General features: G+C 40.8%; 1 protein-coding gene across 1 annotated transcript; it reads left to right on the top strand.

The window, feature by feature from the left end:
• ibtk (inhibitor of Bruton agammaglobulinemia tyrosine kinase) lies at positions 1-27,774 on the top strand. The gene is made up of 28 exons (XM_033640719.2): positions 1-464; positions 674-770; positions 1,964-2,088; positions 5,202-5,312; positions 7,419-7,589; positions 7,784-7,901; positions 8,376-8,556; positions 9,420-9,543; positions 10,748-10,925; positions 11,117-11,270; positions 12,394-12,778; positions 12,943-13,205; positions 13,292-13,378; positions 13,512-13,594; positions 13,866-13,903; positions 15,159-15,255; positions 15,386-15,487; positions 16,020-16,137; positions 16,417-16,477; positions 17,050-17,177; positions 17,451-17,563; positions 17,714-17,859; positions 18,115-18,233; positions 18,485-18,583; positions 18,854-19,009; positions 21,064-21,264; positions 26,045-26,177; positions 26,650-27,774. Exons 1-28 carry the CDS (start codon positions 141-143, stop codon positions 26,773-26,775), a joined length of 4,038 nt encoding a protein of 1,345 aa, XP_033496610.2. The 5' UTR covers positions 1-140; the 3' UTR covers positions 26,776-27,774.

Here is a 27,774-nt window from a genome sequence, read left to right as displayed (position 1 = left end):
AGTTTTCGCGACAGTGTTTTTGATTCGTCACCTTACATTGTATTGTTTTTGAGTTTTTTCTTTTGTGGGTGGTGGGCTGTCACAGACTTTGTTATACACAAGGGAGGTGGGTTCACTGTGAAGATTTGGCTGAGGTCAGGATGAGTCTGGCACTGCCTGACTGCGGCCCCAAATGCCGCTCAGAGCAGCATGCAGACGAGGTGATGGCCGCACTAACAAGCGGCTCTGAGGGGCAGCTGCGGGCGTTCTTGACCTCACACTGTCACAATGCGACCACCTTGCGGGATGCCTATGGTCGCACTGCCCTGCACATGGCATCCTCATTGGGAAAGAAGGCCATCATGGAGTGGCTGTTGGAGCATAAGGGTGCTGACCTGATGGTGAAGGATAAGGAGTCCTGCTGGACCGCTCTGCATCGCAGCGCTTTTTACGGACATATCCACTGTCTCATATCGTTGATCAAGGTATGTATTTAAAGCACATCCCAAAAAATGTGCTGTCCAGATTTGTTGAGTTGTTCAAGGTGTTCCCATTTACCAGATTAGTCAAATAATGCAACAATATGGAAAGTAATCTGTGGTGCCATCAAAGGAAAAATAAGGATTGCTACTTGCTAATTGTAAAGATTTTTGCTTCGCTTTGAATATCTTTTTTTGTCTTGACTTTGTTGTAGCATGGAGGACTTCTCTCCACTCAGGACAAGGAAGGTCTTTCTGTCCTTGACCTTACAATGAAGGACCGACCAGCACATGTTGTGTTCAAAAACAGCGGTAAGAAAAGCTGATGAGTTCTTGCACTTAAGTTGAGTAGAGATTTCTGGCATTGAGAGGGGGAAAAGTCAAAAGAGGTCAAAACTCCTTTATTTTACTGGGTAATTCCAGGGTTGGAAATGAACTTTTTTGCTCACTTGCACTGTGGCTGGTGGATTCCAAAACCTACCATCCACTCAGTAGATTACCATTGGGTTTTTTTGGCTGATGAGTGAGGTAAATTTAACAGCCACCAGCATATTTTACCAGCATTTGGCTGGTGGCTGGCGCTAATACCCAACCCTGGTATTTCCAGAGTTTTCGGGAAACTTGAGGCTTGAATTTGAAGCATAGTGTAGGATTATCGAACCTGAAACAACCCAGTCTAAAAAGTTAACTAGAGACCTTTTATGACTGTATAACATTAATGTTTTTATGTTTGTTTTTTGTGTATTACGTGAAGATGAGTTCCTAATAGCATTTCCATGTCATTCACTATGTCTGCATGCTTCCTAGCCTAGGCATCAGGACTGCAATGGAAATAACTCATTTGACTTTATTCCTATACCCTGAAGAATTTTCGTACAGCACATACATTTGTGTACGGTATTCTAATTTAACAACAACAAGAAATCAGTCAATTAATTGTGAGACCAACAGGTTTGGTCCTGTAGGGTCATCATACACCACTTTACAAAGAACACTGTTCCTTGACATTATCGTGCATCATGACGACATTAATGGTGAGACTATTGACTCTAGTTTTGTTTTTGTCAAGAGTCACAAGGCTTCTTTGCGTCATGGTGACTCATTCTATTTTAATAATGCGTTTCACACTTGCAAATGCATGGGATTTAACGCTCCCTGTGCTACATCACATCTTACGAGCCATTATGATTTGTGATTTTTACATTATATAGAAAAGCATGTAGTGCCCACTGTGGATGAACACGACATCTTATGTTGGATCTGTTTTACTCTATCGTAGCTTATTTTTATCTTCTGTTTTATTTAACCATTATAAATTCTCTCATAATGTGTCTTTTTATATTGCCTGGTGTTTCTTTTCTTAATGCCTTTCATGTGTAATGGAAAAACACTTTGCCTTGTTGATAAAAAGTGCTATGCAAAAGACCAGTGGTTAAATCAAGCTTGAGGTAGAAGCAGTCAATGTTGTGGATGTTCTTGTAATTGTGTTTTCTTCCTCATTACAGACCCAACTGAAGTATACACATGGGGAAACAATACTAATTTCAGTCTCGGGCACGGTAATCAGGAGAGCCGACAGCACCCTGAGCTTGTGGACGTGTTTGCCAGGACTGGGGTTTACATCAAACAGGTAGACTTAACAACATGCTGTTTTTCTTCCAGCTCTCCAGGGACTAAGAACGTGTTTTCCAACAGCATAGGGCTTCCCTACCCCGATACCCCACTCACATGTATCACACCAGTAATGACCTCATGCTTCAACTCTGTGCCAACATGTGTTGCATTAGGAAAGAAGCCAATGCACATGGGTACTCCAGATAAGGCGCACCACCTGGGTAAACCAGCAAAACACTCCCTCCCTAGAGTCCTGTATTACCTAACCTTCTCCTCAGGGTAAATCATCTTTTGTAAAAAATGTTTTGTACTCCATGCATTGCTCACACTGGCCCATACTTTCTCAAGGTGATGCCACTGATGTGGAAATGTTGGTTATGCTCAAGAGTTATAAATTGCATGTTTGATGAATGAATGAAGTTTGTGGTTACAGTAGGGGTGTAATGGTACACAAAAATCACGGTTCGGTACGTACCTCGGTACACAAGTCAGGGTTCGTGTTTTTTTTTTTTTTCGGTACAGTAATGAAAAAAATAGACAACTATTAAATATCTTTTACTTATTGGTAACCTTATTAAAACATACCACCACAGCAGTTAACTCTTTTTACACAATTTTTGAATGAAACAAATATATATAAAATCCTGCTTTTTCACATTGTTTGAATGAAAATAGAAATATAAAAGTGAAAAATAAAATCCTGCTGTTTTTTAACACATTTTTTGAATGAAAAACATAAATATAAATTTCTGCTTAAACAATTTTACTCAATTAAAATAAAAAGTATAGTGCAGCTGGTCAGCTTTAAAGCCTGCTCAGATTCAGTTTTACTAGGAACTTACTTAGGTTTCCCACTTTGTTAAAGTGCAGTAAACAAAACATGCTTCAATATCTAAAGTGCAGCTTAAACAATTTTACTCAGCTCCAATGGCGTTGGTTATTTCTTTAGCGCAATGGTCAGGGAAACGCTCTTTCTTTTTAAAAGACGACGATATCGTAGTTTGCACCAGATTGCTTTTTCTAGTTGTGCCGGTTAAACTCGGGTGGTGTCGCTTTAGATGCGTTAGCACGTTAGACGTGTTTCCAAGTACATACCTGACCGCTGTTCTGCAGTGTCGGCACACTGCTTTTGTGTTGTCCACTTGTTTATTTCCATCTTCGTATTTTACCCTGAAACCAAAGTGTTCCTGAACGGAGGACTTAAGGTTTGCGGGTGGGTCTTCAGGTTCATCAGGCTCACTTGCCATGTTGTCAAAATGCGAGAATGCGCTGCACAAAGTGAAGGCGGAGATTTACGGTCAGACTTGGTCCGTCACTCAATTATGTCCGTCGGGGAACTAGATATTTTAAATGGTTCGGCTCGCAAAAACTAAATTAAAATAAAACAAAATAAAATAAAATAATATTCTGCGCCCAATAATTCGGTACAGGGTCGTGCCGAACCGAAAGTCGCGTACCGAACGGTTCGACACAAATACATGTACTGTTACAGCCCTAGGTTACAGCTAGGGCTGCATGATGCAAGAAAAATGCGAAGTAACGTTCAAAAAATTTTCTTGCGATTTATAAACAGATATTAATGTGTACTCAGTTCTTGACTCAGACTTACACAGTACCTCTGCTTGTATATATTTATGTTTATTTGGTTCTTGAGGAGCTGCAGTGTTTATTTAAGGACAAACTGAAACCTAAACTGTACATTTCCTACTACTACACTTGATAAACTTGACTGATAATTTCTTCTCTGTGCCAAGTGCCAATGCCTGTCTCTTTGGAGCACTTACCCAAATGGGCAACTGACTAGCTGGCCCAACATAACTTTTTACTGGCGCCCACGCCATCAGGAAATCCTTATTGTTGGATGCAACCTAGAGAGATAACAACATGGCGAGTGTCAGAAAAATAGGGCCTGCAGACAGAATGTCATTTAATACGTTGTTAGTATATTCAAAGTGCAGTATCACAGTCTGTAACAATGTTCTCACTGCAGAAGTTATAATCATGATGACTATAGTGCAGCCCTAGTTACAGCCATTATCAGGGAAAAAAAGAGACTATCAGTAATGTTGTTTGAGTCAAATAGAGGGCATAGTTGGTGTGTCAGGTGTGGACTTATAAGCGTTGTCTTCTGTTGTATAGTCTTCATTTGACTTTCGTTAATCTAGTCTGTGCATGGTTAAACCATCCTGCCACACTGTGCCAGCCTGGCTACAGTTTCATGCATTTGTCGTGTGGATCCTCTTAGTGTGATTAATAGAGCCACTGGCAGCGGCACAACTACCCCCAGTGGTGTGTACACACACCAGATGCTAGTTATAGTAGATTAAGTAATGACTGCGTTAGATATGTTGTCATTATAATCCATTCTTAAGACTTGGTATTTGTGTGCGGTTTGTGTATTTGTTGATAAATGATTAATCTGGGCTTCATGTCACAGTGTTATTGGTGTTTACAGAGGAAACAGTGTTTGAATTTTTTTTTTTCTGACATGCAGGACTTGTCGTGCAGAGTAATTTCATAAAGCCTAGTGGGGGACAGATGGATCTTATTTCATGACCACACAATGACCCAGTGGCACTGCGTATACTCTTTGTCTTCCTGGCCCAAGCCAGCAGGTGCCAGAGGTTAAATATTAATTCCACAATGACATGTTTTTAATTAAATGAAATACATTGGTGTGTATGCATGTGTGTGAATGTCCACATCAATGTGATACTTTGGGGAACATCCCTGTGCTCTATTGAAAGCTTGAGGGTAGCAATGCATTAGTAATGATGTTTGCTTTTCCACTTGTGCCCTGGCCTTTATTGGTATAGTGTTTTACTATCACTACAAGAGGGCTTGGCTGAGGGACATGGAAAGAGATGCATCGCAGCCTCTGCCATGAGGTCAAAATTATAATGACAAGAGCTTCAATCAGCACAAACTTCAGACTTTTTCTTTTAACCTTTAAAATAGGTAACACAGTGTATTAAATAGGGCTGGGCGATCAATCAGTCTTTGGTTTTTCATTTTGTCTGGTGTAATACATTCAGTGCACCCCCCCCCCCTTTTTTTTTTAAGAAATGCTAATATAAAGCAAAAATGGCAGTCATGTTGATGTTGATGTTGATGATCTTCTTCTTGCAGGTGGTTCTGTGTAAGTTCCACTCTGTGTTCCTGTCTCAGAAAGGCCAGGTCTTCACCTGTGGGCATGGACAGGGAGGACGACTTGGCCACGGAGATGAGCAGACTTACTTGGTGAGACTTGTTAAAGGGCATTATATGGGTTTAAAATTTTTGTATGTACAGTTATCTTTTTCAATGTTAGGAATATGAAACTGATAAAGGATTTGTGAGCTGATGTCTCTGCTTTTGTTTTAAAGCAGAGAGTTTGTAAGTTGATTCACTTGAAAAGGCCAATTATCCATCTTGTCAAATTGCAAAAAGGAATTATATTAGAGGGATGTTAAATTTAGGCTGTGCTTGCTTGCACATCATGGCTTTAAAGGCCTGTTAGAAGATACTGATTAATCAATTTCAGTCAGTCATGTTGTCCACCACTGATAAATGTGTGGGTTCCTCCCAGACCACAGCTGCATACTGCTAACTCAGACTTTAAATTTCAGTGGATATGTGTTTGTTTTCTGTCTCTATGGTTAAATGCCTGAGGCAGCTGATGCTGGAGACTAACTTCCTAAGATTCAGTGTTTAAATGCTATTTCTAAAGTATCTTCACTCTGAAGAAAAGATACACAGAGTGGCCACTTTATTAGGTGCAACAGTAAAATCTAATACAGTTCAATACAACAGCTCAGTGAGTTCTACCTTTACAAAGATATTAATGTTCAGTTTTTATTGACACTGTCAGAGAGATGTTAATTTAATTACATCTTCATCACTGAGGTTGTACTTGCAGTATTGATGGACTGGATCACATATTATATTGAGAATTGTTTAACAGATCTAAATGGTACTCTAGCTTCATAAAGGAAGAGTATGTGGCACAGTGTTTGTACTGGATTGCGTATGATTGTTCAATTGTTTGTAATTAAATACAAAGTAATAATGTATTTTTAAATGTGATTGTTCACTTTTGGAACCTGAAGTCTAAAAAGTACTTCTGCTAAATTGTTTAAGGCATTGCATGGTGGGTGGCTATGAATTGAATGGACTTTGCCTTAATCAGTTAAGGTAGAGCAGTCACTGCCATCTCCTCTGCAACAGAGTGGTGCAAGAATGATGTTTTATTTTGTAGGCCAACTCGAAACTCTGTGTCACCCTGGTAACCCAGAAAAAAGTCAACAGGATTTTTCCATTGGATTTTGAATTACTGCAGGAGATAACATCTGTGGCACACAAAAGTTTATTATACTTTAGCCGTATAAACTTCACAAATGAACACCACTTTGTGATTTGTCAAGCCTAGATTCAATCACCAGAGGTAAAAAGCTATTGTCAGGCTATAAATGAACTACACTTTAGTTGCATGGCTACAAAGAGGCTTTGCAACCTCATTGGGCCTTATGACATTCTGTGGTCTCATTTAGCTACTTTAGCCACATAAAACCTTCAAAATTCACAAGTGGGGTATTAACTGAAGTATTTTATGTTGGAGAGCAAAATGTGAAAGCCTGTTAATCTGTGTTTACCACATGCTTTATTTTAGGCATCTAACCAAAATCCAATTTAAAAAAAACCCACTGACTTCAAGACGGGGGCTCAGGGAGTGCAAAAATGCTAACTCATTTCCACTGTTTTTGGACTCATTCCTGCAGCACCCTGTACACATTTGATAATTTGTAAAACTTGTAAAAATGAACCACAGCGCTTATGTTGATTGTAAAGAAGGAACATGTTTATCAGTGTAGCAGTGAGGGTCACTGGTGTGTTTCTAATAATGTTGTAACAACTATGGGGCTCCATGGCACAGAGGAATAAGATATATCTGGGTTTGGATACACCCACAGTACTTATTAGCAGGATCAATTCATTGATTGTGATTGCTCTTTTCATGGGATTTGCTGACAATGAGAAAACAAAGCTATTGCCAGACTTGTCCTTTTACATTAGTTTTTTCAGCAAATGAATTTGGCATAACAGTAAACAGCAGGGCTCCTGCTGTGACAGTGCCATTTGAGTGGCAGAATAACTGGCAAAACAAAGTTATAAATAACGCACTGTTATACACAAGGATGCATTTGTGCCAAAAATTCAAGCACTGGATGCTGTCAGGAGTAAATGCACAGAAACCTCTGCAATTGCTTTATTAGTTAAACACAAACTGATACATTGAGCTTGAACTGTTAAACTGTTTGTACACTCACTCGTTTCTCATGACCTCCTCCTTCTCGCTCCTCTCCACAGATTCCTCGGATGGTGGAGGGTCTGATGTCCCACCACTGCTCCCAGGTGGCGGCGGCTAAAGACCACACAGTGGTGCTGACAGAAGAAGGTTACGTTTACACTTTTGGCCTCAACACCTTCCACCAGCTCGGCCTGGCTCCTCCTCCAGGCTCAGCTCACGTCCCTAAACAGGTAAGAGGTAGCAGGGATGGAAACGGAAAGGGGCAGATGACAGCTTGCAGTATATGTAACAAGCATTGTTTGTTTGCCAAAAGAGATTTGGTGGTTTTGGTGAATGACATGATGTGCTTGGAATTCGTCATCTAGAAACTTTTAACTTCTGTACACCAGAGTTTTATTCTCCTTGTGATATGCTATGTATGTAGGTGTTCTCCAAGACGCTAAAAGGCAGGACAGTGATTGGAGTTGCAGCGGGAAGGTTCCACACAGTGCTGTGGACCAGAGAGGCAGTCTACACAATGGGACTCAATGGAGGCCAGTTGGGTAAGTCTCAACATTGACATGTCAGCAAAGTCAGTGTTATAAGAGAAAATAGCACTGCTTTTGAGATACTAAATGTGACCTATAAGCTGTGGTAAATTGGAGCTGATAAAAATGAGACACACACCCTGTGTACACCAAAGTGTTACCGTGCCAGCGTGAAAATAAAGCTGAAGCTAATATTTTTAGCATGCAAGCATGGCTAATGATCTTTTTGCAATGGTAGAATGGTACAAATGTTTATTTGCTTCTGTAGGAGGTTTGGTGAGGAAGGAAGACCCTCCACCATGTCAGAGGTCGATGACCCAAAAGGCTATTATGTGATTTTATTTTTATAAATGTTATTTGTAAAATAAAATAAAATAAAAATAAAAATAAACACACACACACACACACACACAAAGACACACCATATATTGGTAACCTGGTATGTTAATGTACAGTGTATTTTGTACTTTATTCTGTGTTGATGTCCAGGTTACTTGCTGGATCCTAATGGAGAGAAGTGCGTGACAGCCCCCCGACAAGTATCAGCCCTGCACCACAAGGATGTCACCATAGCTATGGCTGCAGCTAGTGATGGAGCAACAGTGGTTGTGACCGAGAAGGGGGATGTCTACCTGTTGGCTGACTACCAGTGCAAGAAAATGGCTTCAAGGTGAATGGGACAGTAGAACTTAAAACACCTCTCATTACACTGCAACAATAATAAAGACTCAGTTGGCCTTGAATCTTCTTTTCTTAAAAAAATTTAAGTTTGATTGAAGATCCCACTTCATTAAAATACAGCATACAAAATGAACATGACCTCAGTTTAGTTTCTTTCTTTTCCATAGTAGTATTTCCCACATGTAATCAGAGCAATGAAAGAAACAAACTGATCAATAAAATCACAAGCTGAAGACTGACTCACACACCCAATTATAAAACACACATATTACATTGATTTTGAGCAGGTCTGCCTCTAATATCCAGCATGCCACTGGAGAAATAGTCGGCATATGTCTTATTCAGGTCCAGTATTGATTCTTAACCAACAAAGAACTGCACCATGTGATGTCAGACAAAGCCCAGTAATGCAGGTATTTGTCAGGCATATGTAAAGATGTAGTCTCTGTAAAGAATTAAACGCTGTAGTCTGCTGTGCTCATAGATGTTATTGATATGTGCAGCTTTTTCATGCCACCAGAGTCTGTGCTGCATCACCTCTAGTATTCTAATCAGACCTAATTTAAATGGCAACATGCAGTAAATCACCCACTAAACTGGAAACAGTTATCTCCTTTTTAAATTTGCATAGTGTAGTGCTGCAGATATCTGTTCGGAAGTCGGGCTCAGTGCAGGCCTGTCTGTTGAAGCGCAATAACATTGGATTTACTTGAATGCAGAAAAATAAGGACTGGTAATTGAATGAGGATCTTCCACCAAGAAATGAAAATCTTGATCCATAGATAGACAGATTCAGGGTGACACTTAGTATTCTTTTTACCTGATTATTTATTTTTGATTGATCTCTCTCAGGCAGCTGAACATAAAGAAGGTTCTGGTCAGCGGTGGTAGTCTGGACCATCGTGTGGTTCCACAGATCCTGAATGAGGGAGGAGGGGAAAAGGTGACCATCTTGGCTTTAGATGAAGCTGGGAGGGTAAGTGCATTTAGAAAGTACAAGAGGAAAGGCTTTTACTCTCATATGTGGACACATGTTGCTGAGAAGCATAATTTGGTCTAAATCAATTGCGATCAATTAAACTGTACTTAAAGGTAAGTTCTGTATTTTTCAACCTGAACACTATTTTCACATTTTTTTGTCTATGTGACTAATGGAACAACAGTTTTTAAACTGGCCCCTTATTTAACGAGAATGCTGCAGCCCACAGCAGCGAAACAGGCAGCAATCCGCAAATTTACATCTACTAAAAGTGTTTGTTTTTTCCACTGTTTAGATTATTACTCCAAGTAACAGCATTAGAGAGAGGATCCCTAAAGAGATGGATGTTTTTGTTAAGGAGTAAGTAACTCTTTGTTACCCCAGAAACAGCCCCAAAATTGCTACCTCCACCATACTCCATTAAAAAAAAAAAAGTCATTTTATCATTGTAAATTACACTACATTCAAAACTGACATTAAAAAATAGAACTTAAACAATAGTCTTTGATAGTCTTTTCACGGTTTCAACAATAAGAAACTTCATTTTGGTTGGAAAAAAACTCTTAGTTCACCCAGTTAGATGTGAAAATACATTTGCTCTATACTCACTTAAATTACTGTTTATTTAAATGTGTCTGGTGGGTTTGGTGATAACAATTTTGGGGCAGTTTCTGGTTAAACAAAAAAAAAAATCTTACTCTTTAAAAAAGGTCTATTTGTGTAGGGATGCTGTTCATATTGTTGTCAGACATGTGTCGTTACAGTCTCAGCCTGTTAGTGGCAAATACAAGCACTTTTAGTGGACATACATTGACGGTCTGAACATGCCCTGAGTGTTGACTTTCTTTTGCCGCCTCTGGCTGCATTACCCTCGCTCAATACTGGACCAATTTCAAAACTTGTCGTTCCCATTAGTCACTTAGACACAAAAACGTGAGAAATTTGGTCCAGCTTGAAAAATACCAAACTTACCCTTTAAATCTCACTTCTCTTCCTGTACTAACATTTAGAAACTGAAGCAGAGTGTATAACATTGTTATTTTTACTTACCCCTATTGTTATCTAACCTTCGGTGCTTTGTAGACAGTTATACAATGAATGCTAGCCTATATGGAGTCCTATAGATGAAAATGGTGACTAAGAACTGTCTGTGTAACTTTCCTTAAATTTACTCCCTCCCCCATTTCCATCTCTCTGTCAGGTGTTTTGCTGGCGTTCCTCTGGCAGTTCGGTGAGACAGTGCCGGTGGGCGTACGGACGTCAGGTTTTCATGTCGGACATAGCTCTCAGCAAGAACGACATGATGTTTGTGACTCAGGAGGGGGAGGGTTTCAGTGGCGTGTGGGCTGGAGAATATAAAAAGTACGGGGAGAAGAAAGGTGAGGTATTTAGGAACATGGTATATTGCATAATAAATGTTTAACAATTGTCAATTGCAAATTATTTAAACCATTTTCATTGGAAAAACCAAACCTTAAACTGGTGTAGCCAGTTCTGAAGTTTACCAACTGCTTTAACACATAAAAGGAGTGACCTTTAAGTCTCATTGACATGCCTCTTGTAATCTTAGAGGGCAGTGTGGAGGTGTGTGGCCATTCTGATGCTGGGACAATGTATGAGCGAATCCGCCTGGAGAAACTGCCGTACGTCCACAGAGCTGTCAGCGTCACCATGGACTCAAAAGGCCGAAATTTTGGAGTGCTTCAGTCAGACCCCAAAACAAGGTAGTATATCTCGCATAAAGCATAAAAACTGCTACGCTCAGTGGTGTGTTTATATTCTTATGTCTGAAGATATTCTTGAAGCCTTAAAAAGACCCTTTGGGACCAGTTACACAGGTGAAGTGTGACAAAGCTGTTTTGCAGACAGTGTAGACGGCTGCATTGGCAAAAGTTAAAGCATATCTGCTCTGTCAGGCAGACACGAGACAGGCGACTCATAAAAGTTTAAACACATACTGTGTAAACAGTGTAAAAAACTTACTGAGCTGCAGGAAATAAATCAATAGAATCATCATAATGTGACTTTTAAAGGACAGATATAAGGTATGAAAGCCAAACATCACCAATGAGGTTATGCCAATCAGTGGACAGAGGAGGTTAGAGCATCCTAAATGAAGGCTGGATCATCTGATGAGGTGACGGAAAATATTTGGTTAATACAATGTCTGATTACCAGCACTCTTGAGTCTGACTAGCTTTGGTATCCTTGTGGCTTACTGTATTGTATGCTGGTAATACATCAGGAAAGGTTAAACACTTGAATACAAAGTGGGTAAAAAGTATTTAGAGAAATTACAAAGAATGTCTTTTAGCTATAAAACATACTCCTATCTTAAGGTTCATCAGCATTAAGAAGCTGATGGGAAGCAAAAGAAAGATTGACTTTAAAAGCATTATCCCCCCCAAGGGACTCAATAATAATTTGCCACTGAATATTATCTTGGGTGGTTCCGCATAATGCAAAATAGTGGAATATTGATCTCATCTGGTCTGTCTTTATTTTTAGATCTCTTTCCTGCTGATAATACACACTGCTTGATTTGAGCCAGTGATACAGCATGGAGACTTCTTCCCCCTTTTATATGATATTACTGTTCTCTAAACGACATATGGCTTGACAGAATGCATGCACCTGCTGTCTGATAGACATTGTTATGATGTTATTGAAAAGGTCTGTGCTCTATCTACATTTGTCATTTCTATTTAAATAGGTGCCTGGCCTTTTAAAGATGTATTGCCTCCAGTGTAATTACCATGCAGTTGTCACAGTTGGTACTTTTTGTGTTTGTGTTCTTAATGTTTATTATCTTGGTAGAATGATGTCCTTCCTGTGTCTTTGATCCAGCTTGTATGAGATTCCCAGCATCTCTCCATCCTCCTTCTCTCAACACTTTCGGAGCCTTCTGGAAGAGGCAGACGAAATGGACAGCATCCACGATGTGACCCTCCAGGCCGGTGATCGCACCTTTCCAGCTCACAAGTACATTCTGTCCATGAGGTCCGAGTTCTTCCGCAAGCAGTTCATGTCTGAGCATTGCGGGGTTGTTGAGGAGCTCGACGGAGAAGTGAAGAAGAGCGAAGATGCTGTAGGCTGCGATTTGATCATTTTGGAGAGGATCCCAGCAGACATGCTAGAATACGCCTTGCACTTCATCTACACAGACTCCTGCGAGCTGCTGGTGCACGGGGCCTGGCCGAAAGTCTCAGGGGCCTTTATGGGTCAAAACCAGGTGAGGAAATGAAAAGAATCCGTTGTATATTATTCACTTAAGCTCTCAGCAACAGACAGATAATACTAGACTAGTCTAAACAACATATTTGCATTAGCCTTGTAGAGCTGGGCCTCTGACTCAGCTTTGGTTATTTCATGAAGACCCACTGTCTCTGTTGCCAGAGCCAGGACTCGGAGCAGGAGAGGCTTATCAGCAGCCTGCAGGACTTGGGCCTGAGAGGTCGCTCAGCCCTCGAGGTGTACCGCTCCCTCCCCCCTGCAACCAAAGGCGATGGCGACAAGGCCAAGAGCAAGTGTGCCAAGCCTGGCAAGAAGGGGAAAGGAGGCAAAGGTGACAAGGCCGGGGCCAACGAAGGAGGGGCCAACCCCGTGAAAACCTTACAGGGTATTGCAAAAAAGCTGGGCCTGGGAAGCCTGTCTGCACGGTGAGAGACAGAGTGGGCCGTAAACCCTCAGGCAAAATCAGACATGATGTCATTTACAGTTAATCATGCTTTCTTTGTTCCTTCAGACTGGATGGAGTCAAATATGAAAGTGGAAAGATCAGTGTTATAAACAAGAAACCTGGCAACAAACCCAAATTCTACCAGAAAAAATGGTACGTATGAGTGTATATTTTATATATGTACTGTGTCTATAAAACAGTTCCAGCTATATATTAGATGGAAAACAATATATTTGACATGAAAATGTAGATTTTCTTATACATCTGTCTCTTTTTGTCTGTACAGCTCCTATCTGTGTGATGTCACTCTGAAATCTGAGGATGGAAAAGAGTTTCCATGTCACAAAAGTGTCCTTTGTGCAAGACTAGGTAAGGTCAACACATCAGCAGAGACCCAAAAACACAGATGTTCTCATTCATTCTGTCTGATAGAGAATGCACTGTTGCTATTTTGCAATATTGAGTGTTATTCATCAGCACGTGTGCCTCATGATGTAGAGCCCAAAATCCCTAGTTGAAATATGATTAGTCCATTTAAATAATAGCCGCATGTAAATATATTTGATGGCTGTTTAATTTTTTGGAGTTATAGAAAGTGAGTCAACATTTTTCTTCATTTTTGCGTCCATCCTTTCTACAGAATACTTCAACAGTATGCTTGGAAATCCCTGGATTGAGGTATGCCATTTTTTTTATTTCATACTGCCTCATTCATTAACCTGTCCCTCCAGGATGTTGCGATCACAACAATTAATGCAAATTCAGCTAATCCCTGTGCATTCTGCATGTCAACACAACTTTATCTCAAAGTTAAGCATTTAAAACCGTTCAAATTCCATTTCATTAGCCCTTTTTAAACAGGAATTGTGCAAATTTGCATGAAAGCCCAATCAGTCTTCTTTCAGCATTAGCAGTATAAAAACAAAATGCCACCTACCTACTTTTGTTTATACAGAATGTGCCTTTTTCGGGGCAATGGGGGGCGTGAGCAAGTAACAGAACATGTAGCTCAGTGTGTGACGTAACCAGTGTCATGGGAGGGAAGCCACGGCTAGTCAGTCCTTTGGCAGTTTTCTCGAAAGTTGGCCTGTTCTTCACCGTTCCTGTCATCTGACGGTTAATGGCCTCTTTGTTTGTGAGGGCAAGGACTGCTTGCAAATTCCTGCTATCAGTTTCCTGTTTATCCACTGCCAGTGGGTCGCACGTGTGGCGTCATCAACAGCCCATCCCGTTGCGGAAGGCCGCCTCGGTCTTTTTAAACTAAAAGGGTTTCCGCCAATATGATGGAAAAGGTGGAAAATTGGGCACCTCCGATCAACTCGCCAATCCGGCTCTGTGTGTCTAAATGCTCGCAGCTTGCCAGCAAAACGGCCCAACATTCTCAGAAAATCTGGCAGTGTAAAAGGGGCTATTGTAGAGCTGTGCGCAGAGACTATGGCTGCAGGAATGTGAGCTCTGTGCCTGGGAAAGTGTCACACACACACAGTGACAAAATGGCTAACGTTTCTCAACGGTTGTTCGCAGGTTAAATGACAGTCAAGCTGTTTCGGTGTTACTGTAAGATTGTTGGTACTGTTTAACTGCTTGGTGTTGGATGTTAGCTTCTGCTGCTGTGTTAGCTCATGCTAACTATGCATGGAGAGCAGGAGGAGAACAGCTCACGGAGACAGTACTTCAGTGCTGCTTCAAATGGCAGCAACAGCTGAAATTCGGTGATCGAAGTTTCACTTGCCCCACCGATGTCATCACAAAAATTATTATAAACATTAACATGTGTCAAATTTGTTTTAGAAAAGCTGCTGTGAAATCAGGTCTTTCAGGTCACAACTATCCCAAAAACAGCCAGCAAAATCCTGGAGGGACTAGTGTTTCTTTGCACGTGTGGATATAACCACCGTGGTACTGATGATAATGTTATCCTGCGCCCCCACAGGCCACATCCTGCACTGCACTGGAGATGCCCACCAGCTCAGAGGTTCTGCAGGTCATTCTCGAGTATATTTACACTGATGAGTCTCCCACCATAAAAGGTAGCCTCTCAAGTTTTATGTTGACTAGCAGCACATGTTGACTTTAAAATATGTTGTTTTGCTGAATTTGCAGAAACAATAAAAGGCAACATATTAAAAGGACCTACTGTTCTCTTTCTTTGCTTGACAGATTCTTTGAATGTAGAGTTTGTCTGCAACGTTTTGGTTGTGGCTGACCAGCTGCTGATCACACGACTGAAGGAGATGTGCGAGGTCGTCATCACTGAGAACTGTATGCTGTGTTTGTCTTTTCCTCTGTCATTTACTTTGCCCTTAGCTTTATCATGCTTCTTTGCTTCAAGCTTTCATCTCAACATAATGCTGCATTCATGATGTGAAAATGATAATTTCATGAATGTTAAGGTTAGAAGCAAAGAACAGTTGAAAATACTTTGATCATCATGAATTCTGGGGGTTGTATACTGATTGCTTTCACTTATATTATTCAGCATTATTATTGAGATATTTGATCAGGTGTTCTTATAAATATCAACTTTAACTTAATTTCAACATAATGCGTCACCATCTATATCAATAAATACAGACAGTCATGATTAAAAAACACAGCAGGTTCAGATTTTAGTCATTTTTGACTCTTGATGTTGGATTTTTCCATTTGTAATGGTTGTGACGACACATTTCTTGTGTTGTGATGCAGCACAATTTTACAAATGGAATTCATAGAAAGTATTTCCAGACACAGTTGCGTTTTTGAAATGATTACCATGAATTGTCAGTGAAGCTGCTTGTGTTGTGTTTCTCAGTGACTCTGAAGAACAGTGCAGAGCTGCTGGAGTTTGCCACCATGTACAACGCAGAGCAGCTTAAACTCTCCTGTCTCCAGTTCATTGTACTCAACATGGCTGCCCTGCTGGAGTCAAAGTGAGAATCACAAGAATAACCTCAAATGCCCTTGGACCTTTAATAATTGGTTTAGAGCATTTCAGCATTTTTTCTTTGTGTATCAATTTTAATGCGGTGCTACAATGAATGTCAATAAGTGTTTTTGTACCCTCAGAAGTACACATTGTTTTGTGGACATTCTGATTTACTGTACACAGCAGGACAAATACTTGCCCCTGCAGGAGGGACCTAAAAATATCTTTTCTCATCTATATGTGTTTTGTCTGTCTGCCCCTTTGTTTTTTGTGTTGCCCTCAGAGCACTGGATATTCTTAGTGATGAAGTGCTAGTGGAGCTTTCTGCAGCCTACAGGAGGATGGTGAGTCACCTCTCCTCCACCCTGAGAAAAAAAATCCCAGTCTGCATCATCCTTTCCATTACTTCATTGACTGCTTATTGTTTGTCTTTTGTCTTTTTTTTTTTTTTCAAGATAAAATAGTAATTAAATACGATGCTGGGAAAAAGCTTTTTGGAAGTCAAAGAAATGACTCAAACACAGCAGTAGTGACTGTCAGGCTTTGCGCTGACTTAAAAAAAAATCCATCTCACCAAGTTGTTTCAGTAGACTGTAGTCACAGGGGCTGTAAAAATAAAAAGGGGTGAGATGGGAAAAACTTAAGTAACTGTTGTTTTTGTTTCTTCTATGACTTGCAGCTGAATGCAGCAACCTCTGGTACTTTAATACTTCTGTGCAGTATGTGGTGTTTTATATAATATAGTCGAATGCATTATGACTTTAGACTGATTGCAGTAGAATATTTCGGTGCTTGAACTTTTTTACTTATGCACATAGTATTGAATTGATTTCACCATGTTAGTCTTAATTTTCAAATCTTAATGTAAATTTGTGCAGGGTCAGATTTTAATGATCTTTTTTTTTTTTAATTTCAGATCCCAGCCATGCAGAAGAGGATTATCACTCCGTATCGTGGCGCCCCAGACCTCAGTGTGTATGAGGATGAGGATTTGGACTCAGCGTTCAGCCCCAAACCACAAGCAGAAGTCGATCACTCCTGCAGGTACACCAACAGAAATGTTCAGTATCTCCATATTTACTCTTATGGTTTATTTGTCTTCTGATCTGGCTCCTGCGCAGATGTTTGTATTACTTTTCATTTGGGTACAGACCAGAAGGAGCATTCAGTTGTGACGGCTGAATTTATAGACTTAAATTCAAGAGAAGCGGGAGCTTACTGGACTATCTGCAAGTCCTCGCAATCCCCTTTAAACATCTTAAATGTGGAGCTCCAAATAGATATCTGCTAATGATTGTACTCCATTACCCCCCTCAGGGAAATCCTGTTAAAGAAGGCTAAGATAAAGGCTAAAAAGAAACCAAGGAGACGCTCTGACAGCTCAGGAGGCTACACTCTCTCTGATATCATTCAAAGCCCCCCTGCTGCAGGTACACTCAAACACACGTTAGGTTCTTCATTAAATACCATCATGACATGCTCCACTTCTAAGGCTTTTTTCCATAAGCTCCTTTCAAAAGCATCAGATTGTTGTTGGATAATATGTACTGATTTTACCACTACAATCTCTCTCCTTTCAGTGGTCTCCCCATGCCTGGTAAAGTCAGGGAGGGCTAACTCAACAGAGTCCCTGCAGGAGCTGCTCACATCCGACTCTGAGGGCAGCTACATGGGGGTGGGAAGTCCCCGAGATATGCAGTCACCTGTCTTCCATGACAGAGCTGAGGTTAATGTCCGTCCACTACAGCAATCTTAATATAACGGATGTTGTGTTTTTTGGACTTTTTACTTTTCTGTCCAGTTAGCACTCTGCTAGTAATTAAGTAATACTTAACTTATGTTATCACTTTTGATTAAGTTTCCATTTGCCATTATTTGGTCATGTTAGATAAGTAAAAGAATGTGGCTGCATGACATGGATGTAAAATTAAAAAAAAAAATACGTGAGATCATGGATATAATTGTTGTGTATCACTTGTAGGATGAGAAGGCTTTCAGTCAGAGGCTAAAGACCCCACCCAGCACCCCGACCTCACTGAGGGACTGCCTCCCAACTCCACCCAACTCTGCCCCACAAACCATCCCCAAGGTTCTTCCCTGGTAAGACAGACTTAATGAAACCATATTTCAAAATGTAGATAGAACATTCATCAGTGGTTTTACATTTGTTGAAAAGCAGGTTTGAGATTTTAAATAAGGTACCCTGACTTAAACAACAGACCCTCTATTCTCCCACTTCATTTTTAGAAGTAGGTTTGATGAAAGTAGGAAATGCTTTTAAATAAGTAAGTGTTGAAATTTGAGCTGTATGTTCAATGTAGTATGTGTGACTGTGTTATTACAATCTGCAGTCCTGCTCATCCACCCCCAGTCTTGGATCTGAGAACCATCATGGACATGGAGGCCAACTCTCAGCAGACTCTCAGAGCAACTCCTAAAAGTCCTGGAAGGTGGTTATTCTTACTGAGGATATTATATACAAACAAATCATTTACAGAGACCCCTTAGACTTGTTGATTGGAGGTTTAAGTGGTGATCAATTAATGATTAATTGCTGTGAATTTACAGATGAGCTGTTGCTTTATTTATTAAATGTGATGCTTCTTTTTGTTCTATACTGCACAATCTGAAGGAAAGCTTGACTGCCACACGACTGAACGTTATTTATTTTTACTGTTATTCCCTCAGCTAACCGTACATATTTTTCCTCCTGCCTGCAGTGTCAGCACCAGTGTTAAGCACTCCCCTGTTCCCACTAAACTGTCCCAAAAGCAGAGGAAGATGTTGGCTATGGCCAACAAGGAGGCCAGTGTGGAGTCCACTGCATCCAAACCAACCCCCACAGTCACCCCATCCAAAAGCAGTGGGAAGGCCTGGTGAGTGAGCCCAAATATCAAGACTGCTACTGCCCACTCCTCACAACTTAAAAGAAATAAGTTCTTCATTCCTGTTGATGGGTTTATAGCTGGTCACTGGTGTGACAGTTAATTTTAAAGGGACTACAATATGTTTTTTTTTTTTTTTTAATTTAAGGGTTAGTTTGGATTTACCAAAGTCACAAAACCAGCTGTCATAGACCAGCAACTTCCATGTTCTTTGAGGTAAAGTTGATGCTTTCCTCAATGGAGTCTGGCTTTGAAGAGAGCATAGATAAGCTTCTGTTCCCTGTTGGAAAGTGCTGTCTGACCACAGGGTAAAGCAGTAAATATTTTAGTTAGTTTAGTTTAGTTTATTTACTTTATTAATCCCCCTGAGGGGAAATTCAATGTTTTCACTCTTGCTTGTCAATTACACACAGGTCCGAAAGAGACACACATGCACAAACAGGACCTATACATGCACAAAGTGGAGAGGTGTCAGAGTGAGGGGGCTGCCCTTGGTGAGGCACCCCAAGCGGTTGGGGGGTTTGCCTTGCTCGCCTTGCTCAAGGGCACCTTGGCAGTGCCCAGGAGGTGAACTGGCACCTCTCCAGCCACCATATTTTGGTCCGGACGGGGACGGGGACTCGAACAGGCGACCCTCCAGTTCCCAACCCAAGTCCCTATGGACTTTGTCCATAGGGCCCCTTTGTAACTTAAACTGATAGAGATTGTTTTTTTCCTATGAGACTTTTGTTAGGTGTCTAAAATAAGTTTTGCTGCTGACAGCAGCAGTACATTGCTTAGCTTCTGTGGCAGTACTCCTGTCTGTTTCCTCTAACTGGGGGGATGCTGACTGTCATCTACTGTCTTAGAACCCCACTTCAAAAAATCCAAACTATCCCTTTAATAAAAGATGACTTTGTGGATTTGGATGCTTGGAGCAGAGACTGATCACCCAACTGCAGTTGCTCTCACTCTACAGAGGGTTCCGGTGTCTTTTAGCTAATTGTTTCTTTTTTTATGGCCGCGAAGTAACTGTTTTTCACTCTCATAGCTCTCCCTAATGTTTTTTTGTTGCAGTGGGTGGTTGTTTTTTCATAAACCCATTTTACACCAGCTGCCCAGCACCAAACAGCAAATGACAAAGTTAGCGACTAGCTAGTGAACATAGTGGAGCATTTAGCAGATAGACAGACATTTCAATGAGGAGGTGGGGGAGACCGAAACGGAGCTCAAAAGAGAGTAAATGTTGAACTGATTTTTGTCACGTGGCCAGAAACACAACTCTAAATGAATGCTAATATTCTGTGTTGGCTAGGTGCATAAGTAGGCAACTGTTAACTAACATGTTGTCCAAACAAAGTTGGTAGTAATCACCATTAGAGAACATACTGACAGCACGGTCACCATATAGCATAAACCAGTTAGCTAAAAGCTGAAAGCAGATGGATGCTAAACAGAGAACAAGCCAGAAACCTGTCATATCTTTTTTTTATCCTGAAGTTAATGTAGCCTTAATGTGAAGTCAACATTATTTGACATCACACACACAGATGGGAAACACATTTAAAAACATGCTTTGAGAATGTATACACAGAGCACACACTGCAGGCAGAACGTCATCTGGTCTGCAACAGGATTCCTCATTCCATACATTATTAATGTCAATTTTTTTTGCATGTTCCAAGTAGTCATTGCGTGGTCAGATGCTCTCATTGTGGGTAGAAACATCTGCACATCCACTTAAGAGAGTTATAAAGTATGATCCTCTCCGCAGGAAGCAAAATGTAAGTTCTGGCTACAGAGTAATGGCTTCTGTTGACAGTAAATCCTCCCAACACACTCACCTGCTTAACATTATAGATTTAAAATAGCGATCTGGACAATATATCAAAATGAAAATGATGAATTTTCACACTTAGAGTATCTAAGCTTTTTATGCATACTTAGCTGGACAAATAAATTCCTGCACCAACACAGCAGCAAAGAAAGTTCAACCATCTTTTACTTTTATTGTGAATGAATGTGTCATACATGCCTTTTTTTTGTTTGTTTGTGTGCATCTGCAGGGCAACGGCAGTCCAGTCCCCACCTTCCTCTTGCTCATTTCGAGCGCTGCTGGAGGAGGAGGAGAACCGCTTGATCAAAGCAGGACAAACAGGAGCCCAGAGGGGTCAAGTTGCCCAGGTGTCCCCCGTCACCCCTACTCCTGCAGCCAGGAGGGTTACGTTCAAATGTGCCGAAAGCAGCGAGCCAGAGAGACCCACTGGGTGAGCATCTATACATAACACACACTGGGATACAAGCACACAAGAGAAGAGGTTGCTGCTCTGTACAGCTGTTTTCCACTTGGTGGCACTGTTGAGGTGTCTTCACTGAACTGATGCTAGGTTTTTTTGAATCAGTAGCCCCGCTCCAACACACACTCACTCACTCACTCACTCACTCTCACAATATATACAAGATACCACATTAATTGAAGAGTGGTACTAACTAACTAACTTCAGTACTAACTAACCTCATTACAATGCCTAATATAAGCCTTAATTAAAAAAACCTAAATTATATCCATGCTAATTCTTTTCTCATCTCATCAGACTGAGAAAAGTTTTTTATTTTATGGGGTCACTTAGAGATTTAAAATAGACCTGACACAAACACATACTGGCTTTGAGATAAAGAAATGAAAGGGGAAGTAATGGTGAGTGTTTATCTGAGACTGATTCTCCGGGGGGGGGGGGCAATAAAAAAGATAAAATATCGAGTTGTGAGTTTGACCAGACAACTTGTTGAATATCAGTGCTGACTGACAGGATCTCCTCTAGTTAGACAGATTGAGAGAGGCTGGTCAGAGTAAGGTGAACAGCTCTAAATGACCTGATGCAGCTGGGTTGACCTGCCCGCAGACACTGAGTCACCGTGACCTTTACAACATCCGCCGACAGCTGGACAAACACAACACACACAAGCTCAGCAGTGTGAGCTCCAGTCTGTAAATATGCATTTCTAGTTGAATTACACACCGCTGTTGTCCATCAAGGCAGATTATCTTTTATTATATTTATTCTGATGCAGGCCTGTGTGTGAGAGAGTTAAAAGAAATTCAACCATGGAAGAGTCAGGCCATTTCAGGTCTTAAAAGTGAACTTCATCCTCCCAGCTTTTTGAAAGCGCGTCTCTTTTATCTGATATCATACTTCCTCTTCTGTATCTTTGCAGAATGAAGCGTGGGTAATCTTTAGAGCAGACTTCTAGATATTAAACAGCTGTGTGAGTCACTCTAGTGAAGCCGGTGATGTTAATCAGTGTTGATAAGGGCAGCCCTTATGTCACAACAGATCACACAGAACAGGGAGCAGGTCTCAGGTTCCTCTTGGTATTTGGATGAGCAGAGAGACGGAAGAGTTCAAGGCTCAGGAAGCAGCGGCAACCTTGTATATTCTCATCTCTGCCTTCTGGGACACGTTTTCCATATCCCTAGTCAGAATTAATAGAGATGCCTTTATAATCTTGTCAGACTCTTTTTTTCCCTCTCTCTTTATATCTTCTATGAATGTTTCCAGAGGTGTCTCTTGGCTAGATTAGCAAGCACACGCAAGCACAGATTTTCCATATAGCTTTAACATGCATCATAGTGAGTGATTAGGAATGTTTTTGGACGCATTTATAACAAACTATTAATGCAACGTGTCTCCAACCCTGATGTAGCAGCTGTGAAAAAGAGATCACTTTAAGCACACACAAATCAGACTGCAGGGAGCTTGTGTCATCTGTGTGACATGTCATATTTTACATGTCATGTCGAATAGATGTTCAGGATCCTCACGGAATGGGGAAAAACTAAGACAGGTTATGTGTTTCAGAGTAGAAGAAGATAAATATTCAGAGGGAGAATAATGTCTTCTGCAATCTTTTTTTTTTCCCTAGGAAAATGTTCTTAGTTGCGTGTAAAGGCAGATTTATTTATACAACACAAGTCATGCTTCAATGTGCCGTACAAACATTTAAACTTTAAAACAACTTTAAAAGACTGAATTAAAATAAAAGATCTTGTATACAAATTTAGGGACAATCCTGATGTAAAAATAACGACTAAAAGGAAAAAAGCAGTAAACGCAACATTAGAAGGCAGCGAAATTGTTAGATGATTTCAAGATTTGTTCCACATGTGTGGCACATTGTAACTGAAATAAGTCTCTCGGATCTTTGTTCCAACTCTGCAAACATCAAGCTAATGTTTTGCAGAGGATCTAAGGGGTCTGGCTGTTTTCACATTGCACAAGCAGGTCATATTTTGGGCCTAAACCATGTAGTTACTGATGCACAAGCAGTAAGATTTTGGATTCTTTTTTGTGTACAAGACATATTGGGAGGTTAACCAGGACCCAGACTATTACCGTTGCCTAAGTGGTAATAACAGCATGTAGTTTTTTCACGTACACGCACATTGGGTCTCTTTTTTGTAGCAGTTATAATGACTATTTTTTATAATAATAGTGGATCTAATGACTGAGATGTGAACGGAGTCTGTGGTAGGGCTGCACAATATGCAAAAAATGATAGTGAGAATAGTAATTGGGAGTGGTAGTTTTTGCATTTTATACTCACTGGAAAAAAAATAGAAAAAATGATGATGGTGAGATTTTTGCTGGGGTTTGTACCAAACAAGAATGTTCCCGTTGTTCTGTATTAGGGGTGGGACGATTCATCGATGTAATCAACGCCATCGATTATGAAAATACATCGATTTGCAAAACGTGCATCGCAATAAAGTAGACTGCACGAAGTGAAAGCATGGATTCCTCCTGGGAACTAGCTGTAGTCTACGAAGCGAAAATGACATTCACAGTTGTGCAACTGCAGCACACAGACAGTCCAAGTGAAAGCATCCTGGAGTGCTTTGTCAAGACGGCAGCAGAAAACACTGTCCTCTTAACTTTTTGTCCCCACCCAAGCATGATATATCAGGATTACCAACATGCGGATTATGTTTTCTGTTAGTATTAGTCACTTAAACTTTCTGCAACGCCACCAATGATACCGCATACGTCATCTAATGTTGTTATCCGGCTGTTGTATATTTTCTGTTTAATGAAACAGGCATGCACAAGTGAGAAATTGGCCTAAATGAACATTACAGACCATTGCTACAGTCTGTGACTCATTTCAGTTATTTTCCTCGCCCCACACTGATGCAAAAAATACATTTGCCAGTAATTATCTAAACTGCATATTACGCCAGTGATGAAATAAATCCATGTCATAATCATTTTAAGTTTTAAGTCAAGTACTTAAGAAATAAAACTGATTCTCATGTTCAGGGTGCAGCCCTAGTCTGTAATATGATGTGTCGGCCGGGACGTCTCTGTTGCACCATAATGATTCATTTTTAATGGTATTTTGTGATACATTACATTTATCAAAAAATTGCAGCTCCTGTGATTTGGATATTGCACTTAGCAATATTGCAGTTTCAGTAATATTTTGATTATTGTGCAGCTCTGTGCAGTCTGTGGCAGAGATGGATGCACTGAGAATTGCCACCTAACTCTGCAGTTTCCATCAGATCTGTGAATCTTTATTACATCTTTTCAGTCATTGTTTTGATTTTCCAGTTGCAACTTTTTTTTTTAACAGTTTTGGTTCACTCTCAGCGGTCTCGTAGTGTTTCGTTCACAGCAGGCAGCTGTTTTAAGAGAAAAAGCTAAATGGTGTGCTAAACGGGCCCAGCACCAATCTGCAGTCAAATGTAGCAACAAAGTGGACTTACATAGCTCAGGTGGCCAGAAATGCAACATTTGTGAATGTTAATGTTGCTCGTATCTGCTGGATGAGTAAACACTGCAGTAGGTCCACACTGGACTCAGAATTATGCCAGTAGAATTGGATTTGGCTGTTCAATACGACTATTTGACTATTCCTTTGTCCTTTTCCATGTACAATTATGGTGAAAGTAAGGAATGCTCACCCTGCAGCTAAATCTGGGGATAGAAACATCTCCAGTAGTACACTGACTGACAAAAAGCAAACAAATAAAGCATAATGTGAAAAGGAGCTTCCTTTTGTTTGTCGGGGGGCTCAAACAAACAGTTGGGGTTCGACTTGAAGGACTCTGAGTTGACTGAGGGGTCTCTGACTGATGATTTAGATCTTTGACTTTCAGGGAGCAGCCCTAATTGGCAGCTGTTTGCTAACATTTTTGACACATGAACTTTAAAGTTGGTCATATATCGTCGTCTTGTTCACAGCTTGTTTCTGCTGTCCCCAAAATACTGCCAAAGAAAAGTATGAGGATACCCAGATTCCTCATTTATGTTACTCCAGCTTTGTCTCTGTTGAATTAGAGAATGTGCTGGGACATCAGATTATTAATCTGGTCAATGCGCTGCATCAGTTTTGCATTAGGATGGATGTCATTAGAAGCAAGGGATAGGTGTAAATTTAAGTATCTTCTGCATAATTATAACCTCAAATATTTTTGTTAATAACATGCTCTACATATGACTGGAAGCATATGAAGATTGAATATAACAGGACTGAGAACCGTACCCTGTGGAACCCCGCATGAGGTCTTATATTCTTTAGACCTGAACTATTAATAGACCCCAAAAAGTTTCCGATCTAAGTTAAAACTAGTTTAGATCATATCTGAATCTGATCCCCCTGGCTATATGCGATTTTCCGGTCAACCCACCATATTTTGAGATTCACTGAATCAAAAGTCTTGCTGACATCTATCCTTATGCAAAAATCATTTAAAACTTTAATAACAGCTGTCTCCATACTTTTATTCTGATGGAATCTGGGCTTCATGATAGAGATTTATTTTAACTTCAGTCTTGTTATGCAGTCATGTAAGAGGTTTGTGAAGTCCAGGTGGCCAGGCGACCATTCACACACAGGAGCTTGTCAGTAGTAGTTGACTTAACCTTTGCCCATGCACTTCAACTCTTGTTGCTTTCACTATCACAGCAACAGGCACTGATACCCATCCTCTCTCTTGCTCTCTCTCTCTCTCTCTCTCTCTCTGTCACCCATCTCTCCCCTCAGGCCCTGGGTGCTAGGAGCAGTGGGCAGCCCTCCCCCCTCCTCCCTGGTGACCTTTGCCTCCATCGTGGAGGAGGAGAAGGAGCAGGAAGCTGCACTGATCCGCAGCCGGGAGAAGCCGCTGGCGCTCATCCAGGTAACGCATCTTGTCTGTGTGCATTAGCGCTGGAACACTCACCCACACATGCAGACCACACTCCTGCCACGACTGAATGTATAGCTCATGTTAGCAGCATCCAAGTGGAAAATATAATGGTGGTGTTTTAGGGTGTTTAATGGCCACAGCATGCATATCCTCTCTATCCCTAGCTGGCAGGCATGTATCTAATGAGCATCACGTTGTGTACAGTGCTGGTTAGAAATGAGGTGCCTCCAGTTTTGTCTTTTGACAGCCCTCTCTGCTCTTCTCCAGCTACCGCCAGGCTTCTGTCAGCTCCTTCTCAAAACACTTTTTCCCTTATGGCTTTCTGGTTGCCATTACATAAAACACTCTTATTATCATTATGCTCTCAGTGTCAGCGTTTTCTCTTTTACCCTCCAATGAATTGTGGTTTTGTCGCCCACAGTATCTCCCAATCTCCTTTTCTTGTCTTTTTCTGTCCTTGTAGATTGAAGAGCGGGCAATCCAAGACCTTTTGTTCCACTATAAAGCGCGGGACAACCCCGACGAGCTGATAGTGGTGGAGAGGTCTTCCAGAGGTCCTATAGCAGCCCCGACCTGGAACAAACACTAATGTTTAACAGCACAGCTGCTACATACCATCAAAGTGAGAACATCCCCTGCAGTTATCTTTCAGTATCATTGGCAGCGTCCCAGCTGCAGCTTCCCTGGAACATCCTCAGCTCCATCAGTCTGTGTGGAGATGTACCTCAGACTTCAGCCCAGTGTGGGATGAGTTTGATGCAATTATATGCTCGTCTCTGCAGTGTTACTTTTATTTTTATTGCTGCTCAACATTTAGTTTCTATGAGTGAGTGAGACGGAGTGAGTGTATTTCATAACTGAATGTGGTCCTGAAGAGAAGTTTGGGGTCTTTACTTGGCAAAGCAGTGATACCTAAAGTAAAGAACTTTCCCAGATATGTATGTGAAGTTTAAGTTGCCAAAGAAATGGAGATGTTCAAGCCACAAAATGGGTCCAAAAGACATCACCTCGAGGGCTTGTGTGCGCTTAATCCCTGGAAGCTCTCAATGTGATTAAAAAAGTGAGAGTGCCAATTATCAACTGCGGCGGAGCGTCATTTGTACTAAGAGCTATTTACCAAGGCAGCATGCTCAGTTTCTTTTTATGGTCTTTTGTCTTCTTGATACTTTCATTGTTTTGAGTGATTGCTTCAGCTGACATGCAGTGACAGTGCAATCCTGCTGGACTCAGTTAATACATGTATTTTAACTATGAACAAAATATGTTTTTCATATTTAAAATACATTATTTGATGCAGTTATAGTGAATGATTGTGTTGAACTGGCTTTCTAGCCTTTGAAGTTATCACTAGTGTTTTAGAGAAGGTGGTGTGCCTTTGTTAATGCATACAGATATAGCAGCTAAAATACCATTTTCTCTCTTCATTATTTAGTTGTTCTAGTCTCCAGCTTTTCTCCTGGAGCCAGTTTAAGTTTGCTCGGTACCCCAGTTCCGGACCTTGTAATTTAGGTTGCAATTTTTGTGTGTGTGAGATGTATGGATATGAAGAGAAAATGGCATGTAATAAAACATCTCACCTGTGCAATGA

The sequence above is a fragment of the Epinephelus lanceolatus genome, chromosome 10, assembly GCF_041903045.1.
Source record: "Epinephelus lanceolatus isolate andai-2023 chromosome 10, ASM4190304v1, whole genome shotgun sequence".
Classification (NCBI taxonomy): domain Eukaryota; kingdom Metazoa; phylum Chordata; class Actinopteri; order Perciformes; family Serranidae; genus Epinephelus; species Epinephelus lanceolatus.
This window is presented reverse-complemented; position numbering and strand designations above follow the sequence as displayed.